Here is a 22,556-nt window from a genome sequence, read left to right on the forward strand (position 1 = left end):
GATATATTTACGTCATCTTTTACGTACTTTTGAAAGTATAGACCAATAGACGTTCTACCCTTCATTGGAGTTGATTTAAAATTTCATTCCCTATACCGAATTTTATCCATTTCTCTCTCTCTTCGTTTTGCAATTGTGTTAACTTATATTCGAACAGCCGGACAAAAGCCTTCCTCAGCACAGATTTTGCTCAAGATTTGATAAAATCGACACATTCGTATACTTCATTCCATCAGTGTAGCTCAAAACACTTTTGAGTTATCTTTGTTACGAACAGACATAATCAGAAACTTTATTTAAATTAATAAAATAAAGCGCATCGACTCAATGGCATTTTTGCTCGCGTTGGTTCCATACCAATGCAAGAACTACATTTGGATTGGGTAATCCTAATCAAATTTTTCTAGAATCAAATGGGGTGGTCATAAAATTCGCATGCATGATGGAATAATTCCAACTTAAGCCTCTGCATCCGGATGTCTGCTCTCGGGCTCCATTCCAGGCGGTGCGTCATTTTGATGTTTCATTTTTTTTTTTTTTTTTTATCATTCAAAATAATTACTTTCAGAGTGGTAAGAAGAAGTAGATCATTTTTCGTTGAAATTCAACTTAAAACAAGTCCATATATTAGGTAAATTATTTATCGAATCACTTTTCCCGAGTGCAAAGGGTCCATAAGAAGAGGCGACAAAAGAGATTCGGGAGCTTGATAAAAGCCCAACTAATTTAAAAGAATCTCAAATTTATTTGAAATTAAAAAATTTTAGAATCGCTGATGATCTACGATTTCGCTACGAGAAAATACACTGCGTTTTTTGATTGGCTAAAGTAAAATCTGCCCGCGATTGAAAAAAAAAATAATTTAGAACCCAGAATACGATATACCCCCCCCCCCGAAAGAATGCAATGTTCAAGTGAATAAAAAAAAATTAATGAAACCAAAGAAAATTCATTTTATTTCTTAGAAATCCAGCAGCCAACATTTCTATTTTTCAGAATTAAAGTTATATAAGGATATTTAATGTTGCATATATCAAGATTGCCACAAATTCTATTTATTACAAGCTTGTAATTATTTTAAACAGTAAAATAATGAAAGGCGCACTCCTTTTTGGTTTGACACGCAAGAATTTAAATTTGGTAGGCTATTCAGAGTTCAGTTGATGCTTGGTAAAAGGAAATTAAACACCAGCCGATCATTGAAAGATTTCCATTACTCAACAGTTTTCTAAGCTAGACCGAGACAAAGCAGCAGCATTTAAATAGATAAATTTGTCAAGGGATAAAATTTAAAAAACTTTTAAATCAAGCACAGGGCATCCGTCTCTTGCTCCATCGAAGATGCTCCACGTACAGAGCGGCGCATGGAAGTACGGGCATATCTCAAAGATTCGGAATCGAGACCGAATTCAATTGCCCTCATTCAAGCACGTTTGAAATGAACATTCATTAGTCGATTTCAGGTAAAATGAAAAAGATATTTATTTAATGAAAACTGGCGAATTCATGAAGGTAAACTTTTTCATTGCTACCAAAACGGATCACTACCAATATATTCACAGCCATTTTGATGAAACTTTGTTACGCAAAATAATAAGTAAATGACGGAAGCGGTCTCCACAAAATTGTCTTGCATACTCTCTCATAAAAAGGTGAATGTGTGTTGTAGACGCGTTTTTTACCCAACTGACTAACACAAAACTACAACTGCAGTCACAAAATCGCATAGGAAATTTGATATATTTAAACCACTGCGCTTTTGAGCTATCGCGTTTATATGTTTCTGAAAGTGAAAGAAGACGACCCTTTTTGGATTGGCTCAAAACTGGACAAGTGTTTACACCACAGATGTTAAATCTATGTACCGAATTTTATCCATCTTACTATGTTAACTTGTATTCTAACGGTCGGACAGGCAGACTTCCCTTCAACAGATTTTGCTCAAAATTTGACAGAAATCTATAAATTTGGTGTAATGACAGTTTATCAAGTTCCATCTTCCTCGCTCAAAACATTTTTGAATTATCTTTATCAGAGACGAGCAGACATTTTCCACAAATGTGTTTTTCGAAATCGGGAAGGTTTAAACCGGGGATATTTCGAATTCGAGATTTTGTTGGCGATTACAATACTTTATACTTCGTTATATAAAATGAATAAGTTATAAATGAATATAACTTTGATTACATATCCATTTAACTAGTTTTGCATATATTTTTTTTAACCCGACAATGCAAATATCAGCTGAAATAATGCCCGATGCTCCAACAAGTACAGAATCCTTCTTGAAAAAATTCCATAATTTTCTCCAAGAACTTATTACTTCACTGCATTTCTGGATATTGCGTTTTTTGTTAGTTGCAAAATTATACAACTTACCTTCCAAGTTCCAGAGATAGTAAAATATTGAGCTGCTTAGTCATAACGGTCATCTCGTCCTTCAAGATGGGCACCACCTCCTGGGACAGAGAGAGCGCCACCACGGCGCGTGGGGTGAAACCGCCCCAGCTGTAGTCTTCCCGACGCTGAGCTTTCATCCAGTGCACAGCCCTGGTCACAGCGCCCCGGATGTTTTCATCTAAAGAAGTCACTGCAAAAACTTTCATTAAAACACCATAAAAAGTATAAGTAATTTCTAACTTCAATTACTTTCTACTTAACAGTCCAATTTATTTTTCATTCTGATAAATAAAAGTCAGTTGTTATTTGAAATTAAAATTTAATCGATTAGTTAATAATTCAAGTCGAGATATTTAAATAATCATTAAATAGTCAAGTTTATACTGTCATTGGAATATATAAGCTTTAAGTACATTAAACATGCATTTCAGTATAAAAGTAAAAACGTGAATTTTAAAAAGACAAATCTTAAGCACACTTTATTACAAAAGTTTATTCCTAACCAAGAAAAAAAATCCAGGCGCCCGAGTCATCTTAAATAAACAGATTTTCAAAAATGCATTATTCAGCACTCAATCCCGAACTCGATGCGATGGCAAATCTCGCATTAAGAAGTATTGCAATAAAGAAAAATGTCACTGAAATCTCATCTAAATCATTTGAAGAATGTATGTACTCAAGAATCGCAACCATTACATCTATACATACATTACTTAACCGAAATGGGACATAGAAAAGTACCGCTCAATGTCTTTACATCCGATTTGTCAAAGAAAAAATATCTGAAGTTCAATGACAGAAGAAATTGTTTCATCCAAGTTTCAAATTAAAGAATGAAAGTGCAGTCTATTAAGTTCGGAGTTTTTGAAAGTTAAAAGAATAATAATAAAAACCTTCTTTGAGTAACATTCTTGCCAGTGACCAGAAAATTTCCACTTTTACTTTCCAATTCGTTTTCGGAATCGCGGCGCTATGGTAAACAACAGTGGCGTGTGCCGCACATCGATTCCGAGCGGACACAAATCGAAACTCGAGCACTTCACAAATAAAAATGTACTTTCTTAGTACAGTGCCCAACAACTCATTAAAATTGGATGGGAAGTTAAAAACTCCTTTCGTACGATGGATTGCGATCTTCGAAAAAAAAAAAAAAAATATCAAACGTCTAGATTTTGATAGTTCCCCACATTTTATGCATTCTTAAACAGGGACAGCCATCTGTGGGGGGGGGGAGGTGCAGCGGATGCAATGCACGGGGGTCCCAACATGATGAAATAAAATAATGATATAAATAACAATAGCGATATGGAAAGAAGAGAGTAAGAAACTTAACTGGAACAATCGACGATCCATACGCAGTTCACAGATGCATTCCAGTTTGGTGCAACATATTATAAACATGAAGTAGATTTACGGTCATCATCTTCTAGGTTAGACTGCATATATTATTTTGCTAACATAAAATGTTTAATATCGATAGATTTAATCATGCCCATAACAAAGAAATATCCCTCTCGGTGTCAAAAAAGAAAATTACCAGAAAAGAAAAAAGAAAAGCTAAACTTCAAGAAGTCGCACGTAGAGCTGTTTTCTTGGCTACGAAGTAATTCTTGCAAAGAAATGGCTTCGATTTCAGAAGTTACGATTTAAGCTGCAAAATCTTGAAATGAAAATGTGGAAATCTTAACTCTTTGAAGAACTGTGTGCTTATAAAAATAAGATCGAATCAGAAAATAACGACAAAAGTGACAATAACAAGTATGATCAAATGAATGTAAGTGATCCAGGTCTATGGCCAAGTATTATAACTGATAAGTTAAATGTTTTCTGTTAAATGCAGACCTGTATACAACACAAAGGAGTTTTTACTTAAAATGTTGAAGGCAGATCATTTTCCACAACTTACTAATTTTTAAAAATGTCAAATGGTGAAACCCAGTTTCGCAGCTTGTTAATTTATTTAAAAACGCAAGGCTCGATTTTTTTTTGTGTACTATTTTTCAAAAAAAAAAAAAAAAAAAAATGAACAAGCTACGCAATTTATAGGCGACTGTAATAGTTTGGGAAAGTGTCTACTGCAATTCAAAATCATGAGCGTTTTATTTGTCACTTTCATTTCTTTATTGGTTGGAAAGAATTACTAAAACGACTCGAGTTATGTTTCTCTAGTGATAAAAACAAATCAAGTTAATATAAATAAAAGATTGGAGCGACTTAAATTATTATTTTAAAGAATTGTAGATATGATTCTACTTTTATCATGTAATAATCTTTCACTTCATGGAAACCCCAAAAATAGGAACTCCTAATTAATAATCTTTCACTTCATGGAAACCCTGAAAATAAGAACTCCTAATTATGGAAATTTAATTGAATTATTTAATAAATACGACTTTGTGCTCATAAATCATATAAACAGAATAAAAAATTTGAAAATTGAAATTGCGCATCATTTAGCACAGAGATTTTTAAAAAATTATTCCTGCCTTATGAAATGAAGTCCTTAACAAAATTAATGGTATAAAATTAACCACGTACAGCAATATCCAAATGGGTTATACTAGGGATGGCGAACCTTTATAGATCAACGTTCCATTTTTTCTAGAGAAATGTTTAATGAGGTATAGAAGTTCTGTCAAATAATTGTGATTATCAGGAAAATAATAAAACTAAGTACTAACACTAATTATTATTACTACGAAAAAATACATTTTGCATTATACAGCAGCAAATGTTTTAGTTATACGCGTCATTCAAACTAAAGTAGCATTAGTGTGACTTCTGTTGTTCCAGAGTAGAAGACAAATGAATTATATTAGGGTTGTAAGATACCACTTTTAGCAAAATGCACGCAGAATTGGAGTCGCCTGCCATACGGTTTCTAAGCGAGTCTTCAATGTCACTCACCTCTGACAATCAATCGCGGGTGCAGGTAGATGAAAATAGGGTTAAAATAGCATGAGCCAGCTTCTTCAAACAGTTAAATGTGTCTGGAATCGAATTCAATGTTTCCAAAATTCCCTTACTGGCATTTTTACTTGTATTGCTTGTTAATCTTTCTGTTTCAATCCGTTCACTTTTTCCTTGTTTCAATAAATTTTGAATCCATATTGAACTAGACTGGAAATGAATCGGTTGCATTTCAAATTCTTCAATTTTTCAACCAATCGAATTAGGAAAAGGTCAGTTTATCAAATGAAGTCACATCAGGGTACATGATAAACTTGAACGATTCCAATAATTCTTTGAACTGACATCTCGTTGAAATAAATTCCCTTGATTGAAGAATCAACTACAGAAATAAATTCTTCAGTAACTTTTTCTTCGTCTGGTTTCTCATGTCCATCTAAATCTTTGATTTTTTTTTTTTTTCTCTTCTAAGTTTGGGAAGTACTTGTAGTTTTTTTGTAATAATATCGTTTCTGAAAACATGCAGTTTAGCAAAAAAGCGGGAATGAGATCCGTCATGACGATAATTGTTTTATTTGTGCCTTGAAGATTTGCGTTCGGTTCATTGAAATGTTGGCACATGTCCGTAAAAAACAACCGTTTTGAAATCCACATAACTTCCAACAACTGTTCCATTTCCCCCTCATTTTGCAGAGTCTGATTTCTTCCAAACGGTCAACAAACCTTTGAAGTACGTTCACGCGGCTCAACCAGCGAACATTATAATACATTATAAGTACACTGAGTTGACTTCATCCAACAAAGCATCAAACCTTTCGCTTATTTAAAGCTTGCGACGATACGAGGTTGACTTTTTTCACTAACGCCATTACATTAACAAGAGATGTTTAACCACTCTTCGAACACAAGGCTTGTTGGTGAATAATGCAGTGGAATTCAATAATAATAATTATTTGAAATAAATTATTTATTTTTGCCTACCCTAGTAGGAGCACCATTAATTACTGAAACTTTTTTTTTCTCAAATAATTTCTTTCTCAGCAAGCGAATTTTTAACAGCCGAACAAACATCTGTGCTCTTTGTATTTGTTAGCAATGACGTTATCGCAATTCATTCTTCCTTAATGTTTCCTACACAATATCGAGCAAAAAGCTAAACGTGCAGATTTAGTGGCATCAATACTTTCGTCAAGACATAGCGATATAAACGAACAGAGTTTTTTTTTTTTTTTTTTTTGTTGCTGTTGGTCTGATACATTTCTGGCCAGTTTTAAGATTCTTCATTGCGTTTCTAGACAGGGGAATATCTTTGATGCGCTGAATTATCTTTATTATCAAAATCAAAAAGTGAGAACGCATATGCTAACTAGGCTTCTTTCAAAAACTCTCCCTCTTGAAAAGGTTTACTATGCCGAGCAATGACATTTGCAGCCGAGTAACTTGTATGACACTTTTTGCTAATAATATTCCAACACGAACAATCTCTAAATTAAAGGCAAGTAAAAGCGCTTACCTTTGTTTTGTTGGTTAGAATCTCTTTTGATAACATACTGGTGGTGTTGTCTCCCTCTGCAGCTGAAAATCTCAAATTTCTAATTAGTGGCAGCTTCAGTGACTGACTCATTAACACGGGGAACTTCTCTTTAAGAATATTATTTAATTGTTACTTGATTATATGTTACATGATTAAGAATATATTTACAAAATTAGAAGAGAATAAAACGCGTTCGTTGGTTGCCGCCAAAACGAGAGAAAGTCAACAAACCCCTGGTGGTGAGAAGGGAAAGTTCTTTACAGTTAAAACTGGTTACAGTTAAGGCCTGGTATCCAACACTCTCCCACCTTTGAGTTTCGTAAAGGACTTTAGAAACTCAAACAAATGAGTCTAGGAGAGCATTGGGCTTTAAAAGCCGGCCATAACGGGATCTTCTTGGTTGTCTCACATCTGAAACAGCATGAGAGTCACTAGAGGTAGGTGTACCATCAGGAATCATCATTGTGGATGGAGAATCACTCTTTGGGAGACATGGGATAGCAGATTTTTCACTTTGGCTGATCTCAAGAGGAAAAAGTCTCTGGATTGGACGTAGGAAAGACCCAGATTTGGTCTGGACTTCCACGAGACGAACTTTCTTGTCTTTTCCAAGATATAATTTGATGACTCTTCCCAAAGGCCAATTTATTCGCTTGACGTTACTATCACCGATGAGAACAATGTTTCCTTTAATTTTAGATTCATTACGAATCTTTGAAAATTCTCTAAGATGTCCAAGATATTCGATTCTGAAACGTTTTTTGAGATCTTGACACACTTTGACTGTAGAAAAATCTTTTATTCATTCTCTTAGCATCTATTTGATCTATATCTTGAACTCCTATTTCTTTTACATCTTGCAAAAACATAGCAGGTGTTAATGCTATAAGGTCCTCATTGTCTTCACTTAAGTATGTCAAAGGTCTTGAATTTATAATGCCCTCAGCATCACATAGTACAGTGTACAATTCTTCAAATTGTAAGGAGGCCTTTCCAAGAATTTTTCTTAAGATAGATTTCAACATACCTATAAGCCTTTCCCAAAATCCGCCCCACCATGGGGCTGAATTTCAATAGGATTTTCTTTACTGAGGAATATTCTTGTATTTTCTCCCAATCAACAGATTTCAGCTCATTAGATGTACCCACTAAGTTGGTTCCATTATCTGAATAAATTGTAGCTGGTCTTCCTCTTCTAGAAATAAACCTTCGTAAAGCTAGAATAAAACTATCTGTTGATAAACTAGTTACCAGCTCGATGTGGACTGCGCGATAAACTGCGCATGTAAAAAGTACAGCCCAACATTTGCTTTTGTTTTTCAAATATAGTGGTCCGCACAAGTCAACTCCTACTACTTCAAAAACATAAGCATCTCTGACGCGATCTTCGGGTAGTGGAGCACTTGCTACTTCTAATGGCCGAGATGAAAAACGTTGGCATATTACACAAGTCCTTATTACTTGACGTATTGCCTTTCTGCTTTTTAAGATCCAATAATTCTCTCTTAAACTCGACATCAAAATCTGTATCCCAGCATGACTAAGTTCAACATGCTATTCAAAAATAAGTTTTTCAATAACATCATGCTTTGAAGGCAGCAAAATTGGAAATCTAAATGTCGGTAGATCACTTCTTTGAGAAATTTTGGTCTTTACTCTTAATAAACCATCTGAATCCAGGAATGTCTGTAAGTTCAGTTTTTCGTTCCCCAAAAAACATCGACTTTGAACTTGTTTTAAAATGTACTTTTCTGCAGCCTCTACTTCTTCAAAATCTAGGGTACCGAATTTTCTTTTTTCTGGGTTTTAGCATTTTTATAAAAACGAAAAATCCAAGCCGTGATTCTGGTCATTTTTCGGAAAGAAGATACCTTAGAAAAGTACTCTAATTGCTCTGTCGTGGTGTTAGTGACAGACACAATAGATTTTCTTTTTTCGGAGTTTACAACGTCGGAATCTGGCATAGTTTCCGAAACAGGCAAATCTTCTATAGGCATTCTCAGCCAATTTGGACCCTTCCTCCAAAGAGATTTCACAAGTTCCTCTGCATTGGAACCTCGTGATGGAAGGTCAGCTGGGTTTAATGTTCCACTTATATGCCTCCAGTCTTCAGGATTAGTGAGTTTACGGATTTCCAGTACCCTGTTGTAAACGAACGTGGCCCAATTCTCATTTCTTTTGATCCAATACAAAGCATTCATAGAGTCAGACCAGTAGAAGATTGGTATGTTCTCAATTCCAAGTCCGGATATGGTTGCTTTTGCCAATCTAGCTCCAATAGTGCAGGACAAAAGTTCTAGGCGTGGAATAGAGATCTTTTTCAAAGGAGCAACTCTATTCCTGGCTTGTATTAACTGGCACGACGTGCTATCAGCAGATTCAGCTCTCAAGAAGATACATGTAGCGTAGGCACTCTGACTTGCGTCACAAAAAACATGGATGGAAAATTTGGAATCTTCTGCAAAGTCCTCACGTACACATCTTGGTATTTCAAGATCATTCAATTTCGGTAACTTCATCTTCCAGCGTTCGAATCTTTCAGTTATCAGCAGAGGGAGTTCAGCATCCCAGGACAGCCCCAATTTCCAGCAACAAAGATTTGGGCTCTAGAGTCACTGGACAAGAAAATCCTATCGGATCAAAGATTCGATGAACGGTTGACAGGATTTTTATATTTGTAATAGGTCCTTTATCTTCTTTCATCAAACTTTTCAAATCTAGAGATATAGTGTCCTTTGGTAAATTCCACAGAAGCCCAAGAACTGGAACCTTTCGGTCTTCTTGCCTTTCTTCAGTTTTGTCTTCAGTAGGAGAATGCTCCCACCCTCGAAGTTCAAACTTGGCAGTAGATAATAGTGCTTGTGATTCCGAAATAAATCTAGCGAGTTCTTTTCTGTTGACGCTGAAAACACAATTATCAACGTAGAAGGACCTCATAAGTTGCTGGGCTGTTTCCTTGAGATGATCTGGGGCGTTTTTTAAATGAAGTTCTAATGTAGCTCCTAGAAGGAAAGGACTGGAGGAGATTCCGAACACAACTCTTTTGTGCTGCAGGATCTTGATATTTCCGTCTTTTCTTCTATCCTTCCATAAAAAAACTGAGATATGGTCTATCTCGTTCTTGTAATCCAATTTGCAGAAAGGCCTTCTCGATGTCAGATATCACCCCATATTTTTCAACACGAAAGCGATTTATGAGAGATGGAATGAGTTCTACAAGATTTGGTTCCTTTTCGAGGCAGTCATTAATAGAAGGTGTATTCTTTTCTTTAGCTGAACCATCAAAAACGGGTCGAACTTTGGTCGTCGAATTCTCCTTGAAGACAGGATGGTGAGGTAAGAAATGCTGTCCTTCTTTGATTTCTTGCATAGGATCAACTTCTTCAATAATACCCTCATTCTGCCAATCCTGAAAAACATGATCATAATCGGCCAGCTTTTCGGCACGTTCTAAGGCTTTAATACAACTGTTAAGTCTTCGTTCAGCTATCTTTCTGCCATCAGGAAGAGGTGGATGATCATGTATCCACGGTAGACTGACAATGTAGCGCCCCTCGTTATCTCGTGTTACATTGCGTTCAAAATGTTCCTTAGCCGCTTCTTCTAGTTCTTTTCTACTTTGAGTTTCCGCAGGGTCATTGATATTCAATGTATCAAGCCTCCAAAGATCGGATATATTTACGTCGTTGACAAGTAGCGACATTAGCGTGCTGGAACTATCATTTTTATTAATTCCTGATCTTCCAATAACTGTCCACCCTAACTTGGTGTTCATCGCAATTAGATCAGGCGAAAGTTTTTTAATTTCTCCTGTAAATAATCTGGCTGCCGTATCTGCCCCTAATAATATGTGAATCTCCTTGGGATCGTTTTCATACAAACAAAGATTTTCATCTAAGCAAATATCACTAACAAATATACCCAACTGTTTTACTTCGATGTTTTTAGAATCTAATTTGGGAAGAGAAGTGCAAATTTTATACTGATCCATTACTTCTACATTACAACAGAAATTATTTTCTGTATTACGCAATTTAATGGAATACATCTTGTGGTTTTCCCGCCTTTTCAGTCCTCCGAAAAGTCCATGAGTCACCGTTTGTTCCCCAAGACACTTCAATTTCATTACATCCGCTACGTATTTGCTAACATACGACCTCTGGCTCCCGAGGTCAATGATCGATCTAACATAGTGTTTTAAATCATTATTTTCGATGCTAACAATTAAAGTCTGCAGATAAACCTCCCTGGAACATAAATTATTCGCCAACGCGAAATTTTCATTTACAAGATTATTCTCATCCTTACTTTCATTCAAATGAGTATTATTTATCGGAACAGAATTATCTTGATTGCATAATATGGATAAATGTTTTTTACCGCAGAGAGTACAAACTATTTTTGACCTACAAAATTTAGCAACATGAAATTGCTTTGCACAAATAAAACACGCTGCTTTTTTAGACAGTATACGTTTCCGTTCTTCCAAACTTAAAGTACGTACGTATTCACAATCAACAACATCATGAAATTTATTGCAGAATAAGCATTCCGGTGTTTTTATTTTTACTTCAGAACTAATCAATTCTGAACTGCTAAATCTCTTTGCAGTGGAACATCTAGAATTATTTATTTTTCCACTCGATGAGTCATAACGCAACGGGTGAAATGAATACTTTTCTTTTTTCGAACTCATGGGAGAAGCATACATTAACGTTCGTTCTTTTGCTTTCAGCTGAAGAGACAGGAAGTCGAGCAATTCATCTATTTCATATTTATCCGATTTCATGTTTTTATTATATTCTAAAACGAGATCGGGGGGAAGGCATTTTAACAGGATTGGGCAAAGCAAGTTTTCATAGGTTTCTTTCAAAACATTAAGAGATTCAAGAGATCGGATTTCCGTCTGTATATTCAACATTTTTCTGAATGATACAATATCATCCGAGTTCTTTAATGGGCAGATACGCAGTAAATTATTCAAATGGGTATTAATGAGAACATCTGATCTTCCAAAGCGTTCTTTAAGTAATTTTATGGCGATTTCGTAATTTTCTGGTGTTAAAAGGATTTGCGTTATGGTACTAAGGGCAGAACCACCTAGGTGTGCTTTTAAGCAATTAAATTTACCGACTTCACTTAATGAATCATTTTCATGTATGGCTGATTCAAAGGAGTTCCAAAATGAAAGCCATAAACTTGATTGCCCGTAGAATTTAGATATCGCAAGTTTTGGCAATTTAATGTTCGATGATTCTTTATAACAGGAACTTGGAACATTCAAAGAATCAACATTTTTTGTTCGTTCGCGTATTTTTTTGGTCGCTCTAAATTTCCAAGTTGTAATTTTTTGGGTGTATTCCGATACTTCTTTTACTTCTTTTTCTAATTTGTCCTCGGAAAAGAATTCAATTTGTGAATCTAGATTCTTTAATTCACTTGACTCAACAGCAAGCTGCTCTAACATTTCTTCTAATATATCGACATTTACATCTGTTTTCGTTAGTTCTGTTTCAATAGTTTCACAAATTTTAGTAACAGATGTTCTCAATACTCCCCGTTTCTTTCTTAACCTGCCACTTTTATCATCCATTTTTAGAATTGAACAGTTTGAAATTTATATTCAGTAAGATTCAATAATATATAAATTCAATAATAATAAATCAGTTCAAAATTCTAATATATATTTTTCAGCTCTAAATTGGAATAAACCACACCAATTATGCCGACAGGGATGCCAAATAATATTCCAACACGAACAATCTCTAAATTAAAGGCAAGTAAAAGCGCTTACCTTTGTTTTGTTGGTTGGAATCTCTTTTGATAACATACTGGTGTTGTTGTCTCCATCTGCAGCTGAAAATCTCAAATTTCTAATTAGTGGCAGGTTCAGTGACTATGACTCATTAACACGGGGAACTTCTCTTTAAGAATATTATTTAATTGTTACTTGATTATATGTTACATGATTAAGAATATATTTACAAAATTAGAAGAGAATAAAACGCGTTCGTTGGTTGCCGCCAAAACGAGAGGAGGTCAACAAACCCCTGGTGGTGAGAAGGGAAAGTTCTTTACAGTTAAAACTGGTTACAGTTAAGGCCTGGTATCCAACAAATACATTTAATCACAGGCGTCGACTGTTCATTTCCGACTTTTACTGCACTTGCAATAAGTTGTTTTTGCTCTGGTTCGCCTTTTTTGGCAAAAGCATTTGAGATTTGTTTCAAAACGCCGTTTTATAGACGATGTTCTACGTACCACTGTTCCAGAACATCAAAAACACAGCCTTGTCGCCTTTACTTATGCCATATATTCTCGGTCCACCAAGTTTGAAATTCTCTGTTACACTTGCTATCTTCCTTTTTTTTTTTTTTTTTTTTTTTTTTGCTGAACTAGCCATGTTAAATAACAGTTAAAAATCGTAGATAAATAAACTTTAAAAAACAGTTGTGTCAAAGAAATTGACTATGCTCTGCGTAGAAAAACTAAGACAAGACTTTAACAAACGAGGGTGCTCATAGAGATGATTCCAGATTCGTCCTTCGGAAATCACGAAGTACAATCCTAGCAATACGAACTGAAACTACTTTGAAGTTCGCACATCATGGTGTCATTGTCTCTTTGCAGAGAGCGCGGCGGTGCGAACCAATATATTGCCCGATTTTTTCCATGCATGAAATAGGGTAGGGAATGGGAATATGCGCACCGCCACCGACCACTCGCGTTTGTTCGTTTTGTTATTTAGAACCAAAACTCAAACCGGTTTGATCAGTGGCGTGCCCAAAACATTGTGTCGCGTGCCATCGTTCGCCATCCCTGAGTTATGCTTTTGATATTTGCCATAAGGAACAAACTTCATCTATTATTAGGAATGTAAATTTTGAAGGAAAAATATTAAATATAAATGAGGGTTATTAAAGTAATTAATATGACTGGAGAAGGACTCTGAAGAGATTAAGTGAGCTGGATTCAGATATTATGAGTTGTAGAAGAAAAGAGCAGCAACAAGACAGGGAAATATCAAGTTGTGCAATCCAGAATAAATCCACACGCAATTTATATGTCTTGCTCATCAAAACTCTTAATTTATTAGAGTGTGTGATAGGCAAGACATAATATTAATTTGCGATACCATCTCCAGCAGTATATATTGTAAAATAAGTGGATATTGCAACTTTTATATTGCTTATTTTCTGCATCTGGGATGGAAAGATGCAAAAAATAATGAAAAATCTGGGAAATTCTCCAAAAGCATTTAAATGTTACTCTTAAACCATTATGCGATACTCTTTGGGATGCCAAAATAAATTAAGTTAAAGCAGTGTATACACAATTTAAAAACGTTTGTAATGCCTTAGGAGAATTTATTGACGCAAATAATGAAAATACACCGCCATTCGAAGCAACAAGTTTATTAGATGCAATACAAGAAGAGGCATTTTATATTTAACAGTATGGTTTGAAATATTGCCCAAAATTAACACTACCAATAAATTATTTCAAGCAAAAACAGTTCATGATTCGGCTTTTAATTTAATCAGTGAAATTATAAATGAAATCCAAAATTTATCACATTTTTAGACGAAATAAAAGTGAAAGGACGCAATTTGAATAACTCGGAACATTTTCCTAAAAAACGAATTCGACAAAGAAAAAGATTCTATTCTTGAAATAACAGAAGATGAAGTTATAGAAAACAAGATAAAGGACTATTTTTAACACAGTAACCGATACTGTTATTGTACAGATAGAAGGTAGATTTAAAAATATGCCAATTAATCGTTGATATAAGAACTTTAGAAAAAATTGAATTGGAAAAAAGTAGAGTTTTATAACAGGTTGTAGGTGAAAATCTAATCGAGGAAATTTATTTGCTGCATTTCATTTTGAACGAAAGATATAAATAATGCACAAGACAATTATTATTTAGTATGTATCGCAATATAAGTTATTTCTAAATATATTAAAAGTTAAAAAACTTTTGGCGTTGCCAGTCGCTATAGCAAATGTTGAGCACTCTCAAGAAATTAAAATTAATAATCTTCGGTCAGGGATGTGTGCAGGCCGCTTAAATATATAGCGGCTTAGTTATACTGCTATAACGAAGCATCAAAGAAACGTTTGTATTTTTTCTGAATTAATAGAAAAACGAAAATCACGTAATAAATAAACACGCAATAGCATATATTATGTTTGTTTTTATTATTATTTTTTTTACTTTAGAAAAAAAATTTGAGGCCCAAATGGTTTCTAACATTTAGGCCCCTTTACGGAGAAGGCCGGCTCTGTTCTTAAATCAGTCACATTTTTAGACTCGTGATTGCACACGAAACTGGAAAATGCAAGGAGCCACTGGCCGGACGCAGATTAAAAGCTAAACATTTTTATAGAAACAGCAAGGAATAGAGGCATTTTTTTACAGTATGACAGGGCTTTTTTTCGTATCCAAGTGCTTATTAATACATCTGCTAAACCAATTCCATCAATAATTGCAACGCCGATTCTAGCGAAAATGAAAATTTGCGTTACAAACATCACAAATCGATGACTGATGTAGAAGATTTTTTCAAAATGTAATCTTTTCTACAGTCATTTTTTTAAGCTTTCATTTCTTCAGGTTTAAAAGATATATTGTTAATTTAATAATATTGTTTAATATCTTTATATTTAATAAACTTCCAGAATTTCTCTGCTTACGAAATTTATTGACGATTCTTTTTTTTCCTTCCCTTCTAAATGTTTCGCAGAATATTTGCCTTCGGTATGGCGCTGTTCATTTACATTGAATAAGTCTCATTCATTCCAATCCATAAGTGTAGAATTCATAAGTGAGTCATTTGAAAACATTCTTCCACAGCGAAATAGAAGCAATAAAGTAAATATTTTTAATGCATCTATGCATATTTTGATAATATTCGACCGAAAATACTTCAAGGAATTACTTTTCAGTATTTGCGCAATGCCCACCGAGTTTCAAAAAAGGAATAAAAATGAAAAAATTTCCTAAAAGCTAATACATTCATATATACAAATTTAGAACCATATTCACTATTTTATTAAATACAATAATTTCGCTGTCTTCACTTAAAATCAAAGAAAAATTTTCAATTTTTGAAAAACATTCAAAATAAAGAGAAAATTGCTTGAATCGCAAAATGCGACTTTTTCTTCTTAGCAATGACTGCGACAAGGTTGCCGCTCAAATCTGAAAAATTCCTGGTTTTCCCTGAACGCATATTCAAGATACGAGGAAAAGTGCAATGATGAAATTAGTGAAATTATAATGAAAGCAAGCCGGGGAAAAGGAAGGAAAAGAAACAATTTAACATTATTCAAAATAATAGAATATTAAAAGACTGTTTATATTTACATACGAAAAAAGACAGTTCAAATTCTAGATAAATTTCTCATTATCTAGAATTTAGCAATACAATTTACATATTAAGGGGGGAGGGGGCGTATTATATTGCCTCTCATGCTCTTGAATGCAATCCGCCCAAAATGAAGGAAAACAAAGTCATTTAATAATTATTTAAAAAACAGTACAACGCAAGATTACTTTTATTTATTTTTGCCAATTCATGTATTTGGGCATCAACTTCGGCAGAATTTTCAATCATCCATTTCATGGAGCTAATCCTTAAGAAATAAGACATTTTTGTATGGCCTAACATACATTTTTTAGCTATTTCACTTTCTGTGAACATATGTGATAATATTTGATATATCAATGAATGCAATAAAAGACGAATAGGACGCAACAAGTTTTAATGCCCATAAAAATCGAGCTTTAAAGTATTGTTCTTGGACTAGTTCGAAATCGTTTGTTTATGGAACATTATATTTGACGTTTTCGGATCTGACATCTTTTCCTGTATTCCGTTTAGAATACTTGTTGCATCTTGTTGTTAGAAAAGCACATCAATGATGACTCGTTTGCAGTGGCAAACAGCCAATGTTTTTCTCTTTTGGCATGACTAGCAAATGTCTGTTTTTCCATATTACTTAGGCTTATTATCTTCTAACAAAGCGAACAGTACGTAATTTTGTGGCACTTCCCCAAACCATTCAGCAAAATCAGAAATGATTTTTTTTTTTATCCGTCCAGTTCGTATTAAATACGGCTTTTGAGCAGCGGCTCATTGCTTTAAAAAATTCTCTAATCCACTTTAAATATGCTCACAGTTTCTCAAATAATAAACAAACCATACAATAAACTCAAATATTGTAGACTAAACACTACCATGCTGCTGCCGAAGACTGAATGTTTCCGCCAGAGAAATGTATTTTATTCTTTCAGGTAGTTACAGCAGCCTCGCGCATGCTCATTAGCTGCAATCGGGGAATCGCATGGAAAATGAACTGTCCCTCAAATCGAAATTGCGACTGATCTATACAGAGGGGGGAAAAAAATAGAAAAGAGGCGAGTTTCCGCATTACACAATCACGAATGGTATCGTTTCGTTTTTGAGAGGTATGATTAAAATCCCTTATGCTTGCAATCTTTAGAAAATTATTTTTCTCATCTAAAAAATGCCTAAAAATCTTAACATTCCTGTAATCTAACTTTTCTTTTGAAAATTGTCATGGTTTTCCAGTTTTTTTTTTTAAACAATTTTTAAATTCCATAATATCCTAAGGTTTTTTTTTCCCCCTCTTTCCCGAGGGGTGCGACAACCCTGCTGTAATATCAGATTACGGAAAAAAGTTTTAAGATTTAACAGGAATAATTTAAAATTTTCAATGAAAATAAAGCACTAAATCCATGAAGTATATTTCATGCCATCCCTATTCAAGAACATTAAAACATCACATTTGAAAGAAAAAAATATTGCAATTTACAAAAATAGTCTAGGCATTAAATAGTGTAGATGACATAGTTATAACAATGCATCAAACACAGCAGGGGGCACGCGGGAGTTCAAGCACGAATTAGAGAATAATCCAAATGCGAGTTTTATTCCTTCTACATGTTCTTTTATAAATTCAATAGGCTACTTTGCTGCAGAAAGTTGCAATTCAACATTTTATATTTGTACAAAAAAAAAAAAATTCTGCATTAACTCATCGCTAACGAATAGCAAAATTAAAATCTGGAGAGTTGTTGAAATTGGCGAGATCGGCGGCGAACGCCGATGCCTTGAGTAAAATTGGTTTCAACAGTGATAGAACTTTTATCCAAAACAAAATCAGAAAAAAAAACTACGACAACCTGAATCTATAGATTTACTTAAGATAACATTCAAGAATGACACGACAGTCATTTGGAATACCTTTTTCAGAGAATTAATCCTCATTAAAATTAGAAAAACTTCATAATTAGACAGTTTCCAAATGAGTTTTCAAATGTAAATAAGTTCAGTTTAATTAACTTCCTGTTTTTCAAGAAAACACTAGGGTTATTTTGGAATGACCTTGTCATTTTGAGCCGCGGTCAGATGACGAGGACGACACCCAAAGCTGACCCCCCCCCCAACTTCCACACAACACCAGCGGGGGGCGTTTAACCCCGACCGATTTAATGTGCACCAGACCCGCTTACATGACGGTTCTTCGGTGGAATCGGGTCTCGACATTGAAAACCTCCAGTTTCGAAGCCCAGACAAGGACACCGTGGCCCTTTTCAAATGTAGAAGAAACCAATTCCAGAACAACATGAATTTTCGAGAGTCAAACTCATTCAAGATGTGCACGGAAAAGTGTCCAATGAAAGTTCGTCTTCCTGCCCAGAAAATTCATTTATAAACAAACCCTTTTAATCTGGCAATTTAATAGCAGAACTTTTAGAATAATTATATGCATAATTTATAAATATTCAATGTATTTTTCTTTATTTTAAAACATTTAGAAGAAAAAAATAACTTTCTTTGTAAGCTAAAACCTATCGCAGTGATGTAGATTTGACGATGAACTAGATCAGTTCTTATTGTTTACAAGAGTAGTAGAGAAAAATTTAGTAACATAATTGAAATATATAAAGCCTCGAAAATGTTATCAACGTTTTCTATGGCTGAAATAATTTTAAAGAATTTGATTCACCCCAGAATAAGCTCATCAAAAAAAAAAAAAAAAAAAAAAAAATTGAATAAATTCAAAGTTAGCAGATAAATGAAACAGCATGGCTCTACTGGATGCGGAACTAAAACAATCGAATAATAATTTTAGACGTGCCAATGCTAGAGAAAAATCCAGATGAAACATTTATCTCATTTTATTTATAGTTAGTTTGTAAAGCAGATGCAAATCTTTTTTTCGAAGCACCGTACACTAGTTTTGAAATATTGTTTAACACCCATTTCAACAGAGTGTTCAATTATAACTAATATTTACGACTCAATACATCAGAATACCATGTTATTAACCTATTGAAATGGCCTAAGGTTTGAAATTTACATCCTTATATAACAGAACTATTCCATTTATCATTTTCTATTCAAATGGCTAGATATATTTTAAGAGGGAATAGTTTAGGTATCTGAAAATCTATTATGATTATTTGTGCCAAATAATAATCTGTGCTAATTTTGATTTCGGCAAGTCGAAAAAATAGGCCTCCAAAAATCACATTTGGTTTTCTGGTAATCAATATATATGGCGATATCTGGTGAAAACCAATTCGAGCGGAGCACTTGAAAGTGCATCAACTCCTCAAACTGATCAACGCCATCTCTACAGGACACAATCATAAAATGATAACGGGAGGTCTCTTGACGTCTAGAAAGCCTTCGACAAAGTCTGGTAAAATGGACGCATTTTCACGCTTATTCCATTTAAATTCCCCGATATTCAGGCCCATTTTAATCTATGCCCCGGTCTGGTGTAAGGCAGCTCCACAAATTTTTTAAAAAAATCAAATTTTGCAAAGCAGAAAATAATTATAACTATCATAAGTCCATTGGTACACAAGAAATGACTTCATCCACGAGAACCTGGCGTCGTTGACAAATTCAAAACAAGTCACTCCAGAAAATTCTTTAAAAATACCATCAAACATCCAAATAACCTCTCCGCCTTTCTTCGGAACTTTTTTCAAATTTTAAAAACAAATATTTTTATCTAAATAGTCTCCCTCTTCAACCACCTAAAGAGGGCCCCTTCCTTCTCCCTTTTGTTTCCGTTTTGCAAAAAGTAAATTTTTTTACACTCAAATTACAATTCCATATTTAATCCCAGTTTCCTGAAGTTTTTGTCCTCGTCTCGACACCATCCGATACTTAATGTATAATTTGTACTCTTTCAATGCTGAACAGATGTGCTTCGCAACGGAACGGGGATGCTGTATTTCATCCTTGTTTACAAGCGATAAATAGCCAAAATAATTAGTCATTGATTGCATACCAACAGGCTATTTCCTAATGACCCTTCGCTAGTGACATATTACACAAATACATACTAGAAAATCTCACTGTTGTTCCCCCACCACCACCATCCTTTCAATCATGCATTTGAAAACTTACGAAATATACACAGATAACCCTTAAAGTTGATAAAAATCTGACTTCGAATTTTTGAGAATTTCAATACCTTTTAAAAGCGAAGAGTAGAAAAATAAGCAGAATGTTTCACTGTCTCTGCATAAAAGAAGGATACAAAATTCCGTTTCCAGTTTCATCAGTAATAACTTCCGAATGGCTCGTGAATTCAAATGCCAAACAACTAATACGTCATTCAACAACGAGAAGTATAAACAAATGCTAAAAGCGGAAGTTAGCTCCATGTGCAGGATACGGAACCGAAATTCCTCTTTCAAATGCAGTAATTAGCTGCTCTCGAGAAAACAGATGCGCGCGCAAGTGCTTAAATGATGGCCATTTGGAAAGATTTGGACCCAATTGTGCTATCACAGCCGCCGGAATCTTACAAACTTTTTCAGTTCATAATCAAATGCCGAAGATTCTCTCATTCATCTTTTAATATAAACCATTTACTGATAAAGTTTATTTTTAAAAAAAAGAACCTCCACAGTTTTTATAAACTATTTATCAATAACTTGCAAAAAATGTCCCACCTCTTTCTATATTTAAAGACAATGTTACCTAATAAAGGCATCTAGAAACCAAGTATTTTTGCAATTTCTCCTTGACGAATTTTATTTAAATATATTTAATCGTTATTAACTTTCATTAAGTCTTGCGCCACGCAATAATAGTCTCAGTTATACGACATGAATGAGGATTGCGGATATGGATTAACATGTGGAAAAATATAACGAGATATTGAGCAAACGACGACCCAAGACTTACCAAAAATCAAAATTATCGTATACATTCAAGAATACTTTCAAATTAGTATTTCGTTGCTTCTAATTCATATGCCGATTATTAAAAGCCAGTTTGCACTTTCAAACAATACCATTTATTAAAATTATGACTAAGCAACGAAAAATTATCGAACAAACAATTTTCAACCAATTTACATTTGTCAAAATAACTGAACTTCTAAATTGCATTTTTTTTATTACGTAATTACAAATAAGTCGAACAACTCCAACAGGCACTATGGAAGCCGCGACTGTCTTGTATTAGATTTTATTAATAATTTATTTAAATTTGCAATAATTTTTAAAATTCCCAATCAATCTCGTTAAGTAATTCATTTAGAGGTTTCATGTACCCAAAAGTAAATGCAGAGAAAGAGGCGATATTTTCTTTGGAGAAAGAAAATCTTGAAGAACTGTACTTTAGCCACGAACCGATTTCCTTTCGTTGTATTAAACCACACTACATGGTTCAAAGGCATTTAGAATACTTAAAAATAATAGTAAATAATAACCAGGGAAAGTGGTCTCTCCAATAAAGGTGCTATGCCAGAGAACGCCTTGCTGGCGAACAATAGTTACAAAATATTAAACTTGGGCGCAATGGAGCATTTTTAATGAACCCATCTTTCGCAATGACCCGCGGCATGTCTACACTTCGGATGTTGCGTTTTATTCATCCATTTCTTTTCGTTTAATTATATATTTTTAAGATTATGATATTTCCTCAAAACTTCATATACGAGAGAGAGAAGAAGCAAAATTTTTCGTCCGGAGAGAAAAAAAAAATTTCCAAGCTCAAAATTTTGGTGACAAGACCAAAATAAACAATGTTAAAAAAAATTAAATATTTTCCTAAAGATTCTCTAGTAAATAAATATGAAAGTTGATCAACCGGATTTATCTAAGTTAGGGACTGCAAAAAAAATAACGATGAAAATTTAAAAGTTCAATTTATGATTCATTTTTAAAAATGAATTTCTTGATTATTATTTCTTTATCAAACTGAGACCCGTATTCATGTGTTTTCAACTAATAAAATTTTTCGAAACTTAGTGTAGAAATGAATCATTTTGCAATTTAATATTTTGAGCTAAGTATTCATAATGCCACAATGAAGCCATCATTTCACTTAAAAGATGAAATGGCATCTTAACTATTATAAACTGGATTCATCTTTTCCGATCATTTTCAAAGTGTCAATACAGCTCCAGTAGTAGAAATTTCTTTTACCAAGACCCCGAGAAGCAATTGCATAAAATAGCGCCCTGGACAAATACCAAACCAATGACCCTACCCTCCACCTGCCCTTTTCCTGAAATTTGATTTTTCAGATTTATATTCTCCCGATAAGCATTAATATTTTTTAATGTTACACAACTTTAAATTAATTACTAATTTAATTTTTTTTTCAATTTCCTGAAAGCATCAATTGCTACAAACAATCAGGAA

The 22,556-nt window shown here is 34.1% G+C and overlaps 1 protein-coding gene across 1 annotated transcript in view; it reads right to left on the bottom strand.

Moving 5' to 3' along the window:
- The window catches only part of LOC129974852 (uncharacterized protein CG3556-like), a 40,497-nt gene that overhangs the window by 11,682 nt on the left and 6,259 nt on the right, over positions 1-22,556 (bottom strand). The window contains exon 2 of the mRNA XM_056087615.1: positions 2,380-2,590. Within this exon, the coding sequence (XP_055943590.1) occupies positions 2,380-2,590 (211 nt within the window). The remainder of the gene's footprint in view (positions 1-2,379; positions 2,591-22,556) is intronic.

This window comes from Argiope bruennichi, chromosome 7 (genome assembly GCF_947563725.1).
Source record: "Argiope bruennichi chromosome 7, qqArgBrue1.1, whole genome shotgun sequence".
Classification (NCBI taxonomy): domain Eukaryota; kingdom Metazoa; phylum Arthropoda; class Arachnida; order Araneae; family Araneidae; genus Argiope; species Argiope bruennichi.